The sequence below is a fragment of the Seriola dumerili genome, unplaced genomic scaffold (assembly GCF_002260705.1).
Source record: "Seriola dumerili isolate Sdu_G_001 unplaced genomic scaffold, Sdu_1.0 BDQW01001001.1, whole genome shotgun sequence".
NCBI lineage: Eukaryota > Metazoa > Chordata > Actinopteri > Carangiformes > Carangidae > Seriola > Seriola dumerili.
In genome coordinates, this window is record NW_019175256.1 from 290,420 (window position 1) to 297,391 (window position 6,972).

At 43.7% G+C, this 6,972-nt stretch overlaps 3 protein-coding genes across 4 annotated transcripts in view; 2 read left to right on the top strand and 1 right to left on the bottom strand.

Annotated features, from left to right (window-relative positions):
• The window catches only part of LOC111237566 (calpain-1 catalytic subunit-like), a 25,494-nt gene extending 22,516 nt beyond the window's left edge, over nucleotides 1-2,978 (top strand). Inside the window, exons 19-22 of the mRNA XM_022766706.1 lie at nucleotides 1,479-1,557; nucleotides 1,637-1,750; nucleotides 2,319-2,377; nucleotides 2,474-2,978. Of these exons, the coding sequence (XP_022622427.1) occupies nucleotides 1,479-1,557; nucleotides 1,637-1,750; nucleotides 2,319-2,377; nucleotides 2,474-2,500 (279 nt within the window). The 3' untranslated portion in view covers nucleotides 2,501-2,978. The remainder of the gene's footprint in view (nucleotides 1-1,478; nucleotides 1,558-1,636; nucleotides 1,751-2,318; nucleotides 2,378-2,473) is intronic.
• Nucleotides 2,979-4,032: 1,054 nt separating this feature from the next.
• mrps28 (mitochondrial ribosomal protein S28) lies at nucleotides 4,033-5,165 on the bottom strand. Its single transcript, XM_022766710.1, has one exon. The coding sequence runs from the start codon at nucleotides 4,990-4,992 to the stop codon at nucleotides 4,456-4,458; it is 537 nt and encodes a 178-aa protein (XP_022622431.1). The 5' UTR covers nucleotides 4,993-5,165; the 3' UTR covers nucleotides 4,033-4,455.
• A 118-nt stretch (nucleotides 5,166-5,283) lies between these two features.
• The window catches only part of sde2 (SDE2 telomere maintenance homolog), a 7,586-nt gene continuing 5,897 nt past the window's right edge, over nucleotides 5,284-6,972 (top strand). For both annotated transcript variants that reach the window (XM_022766709.1, XM_022766708.1), the window contains exons 1-4: nucleotides 5,284-5,419; nucleotides 6,067-6,184; nucleotides 6,286-6,397; nucleotides 6,629-6,798. In XM_022766709.1, the coding sequence (XP_022622430.1) occupies nucleotides 5,321-5,419; nucleotides 6,067-6,184; nucleotides 6,286-6,397; nucleotides 6,629-6,798 (499 nt within the window). In that variant the 5' untranslated portion in view covers nucleotides 5,284-5,320. The remainder of the gene's footprint in view (nucleotides 5,420-6,066; nucleotides 6,185-6,285; nucleotides 6,398-6,628; nucleotides 6,799-6,972) is intronic.

Here is a 6,972-nt window from a genome sequence, read left to right on the forward strand (position 1 = left end):
TATAGTAAGGCATAAAAAGTCATAAAAACGACATAGTATAGTAAGGAATAAAAAGTCATAAAAACGTCATAGTATAGTAAGTCATAAAAAGTCATAAAAACGTCATAGTATAGTAAGGCATATAAAGTCATAAAAACGGCATAGTATAGTAAGGCATAAAAAGTTATAAAAACGACATAGTATAGTAAGGAATAAAAAGTCATAAAAACGTCATAGTATAGTAAGTCATAAAAAGTCATAAAAACAACATAGTATATTTAGGCATAAAAAGTCATATTATACCAAGGCATAAAAAGTCATAAAAACAACATAGTATAGTTGGGCATTAAAAGTCATAGTATAGCAAGGCATAAAAAGTCATATTATACCAATGCATAAAAAGTCATAAGAACGACATAGTATAGTAAGGCATAAAAAGTCATAGTATAATAAGGCATAAAAAGTCATAAAAAGAACATAGTATAGTTAGGCATAAAAAGTCATAGTATTACAAAGTATAGTAAGGCATAGAAAGTCATAAAAACAACATAGTATAGTTGGGCATTAAAAGTCATAGTATCGTAAGGCCTAAAAAGTTATAAAAATTACATAGTATAATAAGGCATAAAAAGTCATAGTATAGTGAGGCAGAAGAAGACATAAAAACGTCATAGTATAGTTAGGCATAAAAAGTCATAAAATCGACAGTATAGTTAGGTATAAAAAGTCATAGCCTAGCAAAGCATAAAAAGTCATGTAAAGAACAGCACAGTAAGGCATAAAAAGTCATAAAAATGTCATAGTATACTAAGGCATAAAAAGTCATATAGTAAAGTATAAAAAGTCATAGTATAGTAAGGCATAGAAAGTCATAAAAACATCATAAGGCATAAAAAATCATAAAAACATCATAGTATAATAAGACATAAAAAGTAATACAAACATCATATTACAGTATGGAATAAAAACATGTTAAATCGTCATAGTATAGTAACGCATGACAATGTCATAGTACAGTAAAGAATACAAAAGATATAGTTTATTAAGGTATAAAAATTCACAAAATGTAATAGCATAATAAGGTATAAAAAGTCATAAAAACATCAGTATAGTAAAACACAAAAGTTAACACAAGTAAACATGGTGAAACAACATCCATTGACATTTTTCTGATGACGTTATGTACCACTGTGATATTCTTATGTGACATGAGCGTTCAGATAGTCTTCACTCTTGGAGGGCACATTGAAAACGATTTAATATGATTTCACTCCAAATATGGTGTGAATGAGTTCACTCAGATATTGGTAGGTACATGTCCCTACCGTCCATATGCAAACTTATGCGCTTGCTATGAAGTGACCAGTGACTGCAGCAGGTTAATGCACTGCAGTAACTGTGAACTACAGTGGTCAGGTACTTGAACTGTACTAAACTGTCAGGTGCTCAGTGTTTCCTGTGACCTGCTGAATGTCATGTCATGACCTTTTTCTCTGCAGGGGATCTTCAGGGAGTTTGATCTGGATAAGTCCGGGTGTATGAGCTCCTATGAGATGCGTCTAGCTCTGGAAAATGGCGGTAAATCCTCCTGAAGCTGAAAGTCACGGCGTCACTCACCCGGAGTCTTTCCCTAACCTGTGACATCCTCTGTCCTCAGGCTTCAAACTCAACAACAAGCTGTACCAGATGCTGGTCGCTAGATACGCCGACAATGAGATCATTGACTTCGACAACTTCACCTGCTGCCTGGTCAAACTGGAGGCCATGTTCAGTACGTAAGCCGGGGACCGGGTCTGAGATACTGTTGTTTGGATGAAGAACAGACTTCCTGTTGTTGTCAAACCAGATCAATGAAGCTCAAACTGTGTCACTGTGGAGCTCAATGTTTAAATGTGGATGCAGATGCAAAAGTTTTCTTATTCACACTAATTTTAATATGAAAATAAGACTCAGATCAAACTGATTGAACTGCAGTTCACACAGAGGTCGTCCAGGTCGTGGTTCAAAGGTTGAATGGAAGACAGCAAGGTCTGACAGGTGAGGAGATCCAGGTGTTTCATCTCTGATGTTAGTTCAGTTTCTATAGACATCTGGTTCTCCTCACCTGTCAGTCAGAACTTCAGGTACCTACACAGGTGTAGCTGCTCCCTCTGCTGGACCACAGAGTGAACTACTTCAAACACTGTGAGGTCCACACTAAATGTTACAGGTCATATTTTATTTTATTTTCATGTTCAAATACAGTTTGATGTGTGACCTCAGAATTACAATTTTGACTTGAACGCAGCACTGAGAGCTTCAGATCCAGGTTCAGGACTTCCTGTTGTGTTTGTTTTCAGAGGCGTTCCAGGAGCTGGACAGAGACGGGACAGGAACCGTGGAGATGAACATCACTGAGGTACAAAGAACCAGATGAAACCAGAAACTGAGAGCCAGTTACTGAGGCATTCACAGTCTGTAGGTAAACTCAGTGTCCACTGTGCTGTTTCCTCAGTGGCTCTACATGACCATGTGTGGATGAAGAACTTCCTGCTGCTGAACTTCAAGTGCCTCCAACAGGAAGATCAACACAACAGCTGATTACCAACCTGAGCATGAACACACCACTGCAGCTCCACCACACTGCAGTTCTACAGTACTACCATAGTACTGCAGTACTACTACAGTACTGTAGTACAGCAGTGCTGTGCTGCTCTGTGCTCAACAACATCACAGTCTTCCAGTCAGTTGCTGGTTGTTGAGGATCACTGCTGCTGAGCACAAACACATGACATAAAGATGATCAAAATAATCTGAGTGAAGTCATCATAAATTTTTTGAATTAGAGTTTTGCCTAATCTAAAGTAATCTAGAATCTGGTCAGTTCATGTTTTTACAAGTAAAGCTTAATTAATTAATTAACTTCCTGTCTCCTGCTGCCACAGGCCTGTTGGTTCCTGTGTTCTGTTGGTTCTCGTGTTTCCTGTTGGTTCCTGTGTTCTGTTGGTTCCTGTGTTCTGTTGGTTCCTGTGTCCTGTTGGTTCCTGTGTTCTGTTGGTTCCTGGGTTCTGTTGGTTCCTGGGTTCTGTTGGTTCCTGTGTCCTGTTGGTTCCTGTGTCCTGTTGGTTCTCGTGTTTCCTGTTGGTTCCTGTGTTCTGTTGGTTCCTGTGTTCTGTTGATTCCTGTGTTCTGTTGGTTCCTGTGTTCTGTTGGTTCCTGTGTCCTGTTGGTTCCTGTGTCCTGTTGGTTCCTGTGTTCTGTTGGTTCCTGTGTTCTGTTGGTTCCTGTGTTCTGTTGATTCCTGGGTTCTGTTGGTTCCTGGGTTCTGTTGGTTCCTGGGTTCTGTTGGTTCTGGCAGCAGTGATCCTCCACACACTGAGCTCAGACACAGTGTGGTTTACTGCAGTGGAAGCAATACAATACTACAGTACTACATATTCACAGTACTACATTACTACTACAGTACTACAGCATCACAGTACTGAAGCCTAAACACTGTAAACTCTGCTGCTGTATTTACTCACTGTCTCTGCTAAAACTCAGACATTATGTCCTCTGCATTTATTTATTAATGAGACTGAACCTCTATCACATCTCCACTGCTGGATCCTGATTGTCTCACCTCCACCTGCAGGGGAGAAGGACGTCCGCCTGTGAGTCAGAGTTCTGGGTTAACTTTCTCTAAAGGACAGTGAAGGCCTCATGAGGTGTAGGCAGGTGATGGAGGCGTTCAGGTTCAGCTTGGTCAAACAAACATGTAGCAGCTTCATGTTTTAACTTAATAAAGAAACAGATAAAGATTTTGTCTCTGTGTCTGATTTACACTGAACTCAACACCAACATCATGTGACCCACACACCTGTTCACACTGTTTCTGCCAGGTCCGGTGATATTAAGAGTAAAGCTCAGAGGAAACTTTTGGTCATAAATGCATCAAAAGTTTGAGAATAACATCATCTTATTATTTAATAAATAAGATTAATATTAGGTTTGTGTGACCACAGGATAGGGAGGCACAAAGACTTCAAAATTAAATCAATATCTAAATAATTGATCACATGGATAAAATATGACTGAAACTTTAAAATTATTTGTTTAATTATTTTCATGTTTTTATTTCCCACTGACTTTTATTTCCATCATGTGACGTCACACAGAACATTTTATTGTTTCCAGGCAGAAATGAACTTGTGTTCAAAGTGACGCTGGTCATGAAAAAACAAAGTGTTTACAGAATATGTATTATTTTAATATCTATAATATCTATAACAGCTGTTCCTCACATCAGACCCTCCGTCCAGAGTCCAGACTCAAAACCTCACAGTTCCTGAGGAGTCAGTCCGGATGGAAACATCCGCTCAGTTCTCCCGCCTCCACAGTTCATCATAAACAACACACACACAGATGTTCTGGTTCCTCCAGTCTCAGACCTGCTGCTGCCAGACTCCCTTTAAAAACGTCTGGTTTTTCTTTAGCGGTGTCTGACGGTCTGTCCGCTCAGGACCGTCCCTCCACCGGGCCCAGCAGGACGGCCTGGGCCTCCAGCAGGGTGGTGTCGGTTTTGGCCCCCAGGAAGCGGGCTGTGAGCTCCAAGTCCTGTAGCCGCAGACGGACTCTACTTCCCCGCTGCAGCTTCTCCCCTCCGTCCTTGGGCCGCCGGCACACACAGTGGAACTTCCCGCCGAAGTCGATGTACAGGTCGTCCTTGACCACGTGGAAGATCCTCCCGACAACCACTTTGTCCTGGGACGGTCCCATCTGGATATACGGGGACCGGCGGAGGAGAGAGGCGAAGCTTTCGTCCCTGCTGGAGGAGGAGCCCCCCGGGCCGCCCTCGTCGCTCGCCGCCTCCCGCCGGAGCTCCGACTGCAGGTCGAAGGCAGCAGCGAAGCCGGATCTGGGTCTGTCCGAGGGGGACTGGTCACCGCCAGAGGCACCGCTGGAGTCTGAGCTGAAGGAGCTTCTGATGAACCTACAGGAGGTGAACCAGAGTCCACACCTGGTCCGAGACACGACCGTCCACAAGGCCGCCATGTTGTACCTCAGTCACGCGAGCAGGAAGCCCTTTCAACTTCCGGTAGAGGAAAACGGTCAGCGCGCCACCTGGCGGCTCAGCTGGACATACTGCCGCGTAGCTGTTGTTAAGTCCAATAAACCTAAAGGAACAACAGCGTAAAGTCCCGTGACTCATTTCAGATGCTCCCCCCGTGCCAATAATGTAGTTGCCAACAACCCCTAAGTGGGAGCTGCTGTATAATCATTTCTGTTGGTCTATGATAAGAGGTGGTGACGTCACCTCCCAGCGGAAGGTGGAATAAGAGCTGCGCGTGCGCACTGCCTTCCCATACCTTGAGAATCTAAAATGGAGGTGTGTGTGAACGCTCCGAGGCTGAGGTATAACTTGGTGTTTCCGGACGGTTCTGTGGTCAGAGATGTTCTGACCCGGTTCATTCAGCTACAGGTAAGAGACACACAAGAGCGAGGCGGGAAAACTGAAAGAATCCGCGAGGAAACGTTCGAATCCGGTGTGAGTGTCGCTGTTAGCCGCCGTGCTAACGTTAGCTAACAAACACCGACTGAACGGTTTAAACTTGTTCGATAAACTCGCCACGTCTGGTCAACAACAGGAACTGCAGCGAAACCCTCCGCCAGAAAGCTGACGGAGTTTAAGCTGGTCTTCTTATTGACTCTTTTCAGAAGTGGAAACTTTACTAAAGCACTTGTACTCTCACGATACTTGTTACTTCTACTGCACTTTCAGAGGGAAATACTGTAGTGAGGGTAACACTTAGTTAGCAAAATACTGTAGTTAGCATAATACTGTAATTAACATAATACTTTATTAAGTGACAGCTCCCGTTCAATGCAGACTTTACAGCAGACTCTTAAACATGAAACCAGCAGCAGTAAATACAGTTATTGTCTGGACGTCATTAAATGGATCTGTAATGTTAATTTACAGCTCTTGTCTTTTAACAAGCACCTTGTTGACATAGCGACAGACTAAAACTAGCCAAACTCTTCCCGGGAACTGTTTTAACTATCTTTGTTTGGGAGTGTGTCGAATTAGCAGTAAATGTGTTTGAACCTCGGTGTTTGTTTCTGCAGGGAGTTTCATCTGAGGATTTCTACGTCGTCAGAAACGGTCGACTGTCAGATCTGGAGGATCCTCTGCAGCATGGAGCCGTCTATCACCTGGAGCCCCGCCTCTGTGGAGGGAAGGGAGGTGTGTTCAGGAAATACACTAATCCATCTGTTTTCACAATCTGAAGCCAATGAAACAATACACTCAAGTGTAAGTGTGTGTGTGTGTGTGTGTTCATTCAGGGTTTGGCTCCATGCTGCGAGCTCTCGGTGCTCAGATCGAGAAGACGACAAACCGTGAAGCCTGCAGAGATCTGAGCGGACGGCGTCTGCGAGACGTGAACCACGAGAAAGAGTGAGTGACAGAATCATCAGAGCAGTAACCACCTGACCCTGGTTCAGACCAAATGTCAGATCAGATCTCCTCTACAGGAACTTTACTCCTCTTATATTATATGTTATCTGTGGATTCACCCCTGACCTTCAGTCAGATGATGTTCAGTTTCTTGGGTCATAGATTGATTCAGCTTAGAAATCCACAGACACCTGTGAATACACACAACTTCTTCTTCTGTGGTGGCTGCAGGATGGCGGAGTGGCTGAAGAAGCAGGCGGAGCGGGAGGCAGAGAAGGAGCAGCGTCGTCTGGAGCGTCTGCAGAGGAAACTGGCCGAACCCAAACACCAGTTCACCGATCCAGAATATCAGCAGCAGTGTCACGACCTGTCGGAGAGACTGGAGGACTCAGTGCTCAAAGGTGTGTGTGTGTGTGTGTGTGTGTGGGTGGTGGTGGGTGGTGGCACGTGGAATGTTTCTCTACCTGCATCGACAGGTTACTCAGCTCTTCTTCTTTACCTGTCAGACCCGCAGGGCCAGGTCAGAGCTCGTTATGTGTCTGCATGACGCTCTGTATGTGTATGTGTGTGTGTGT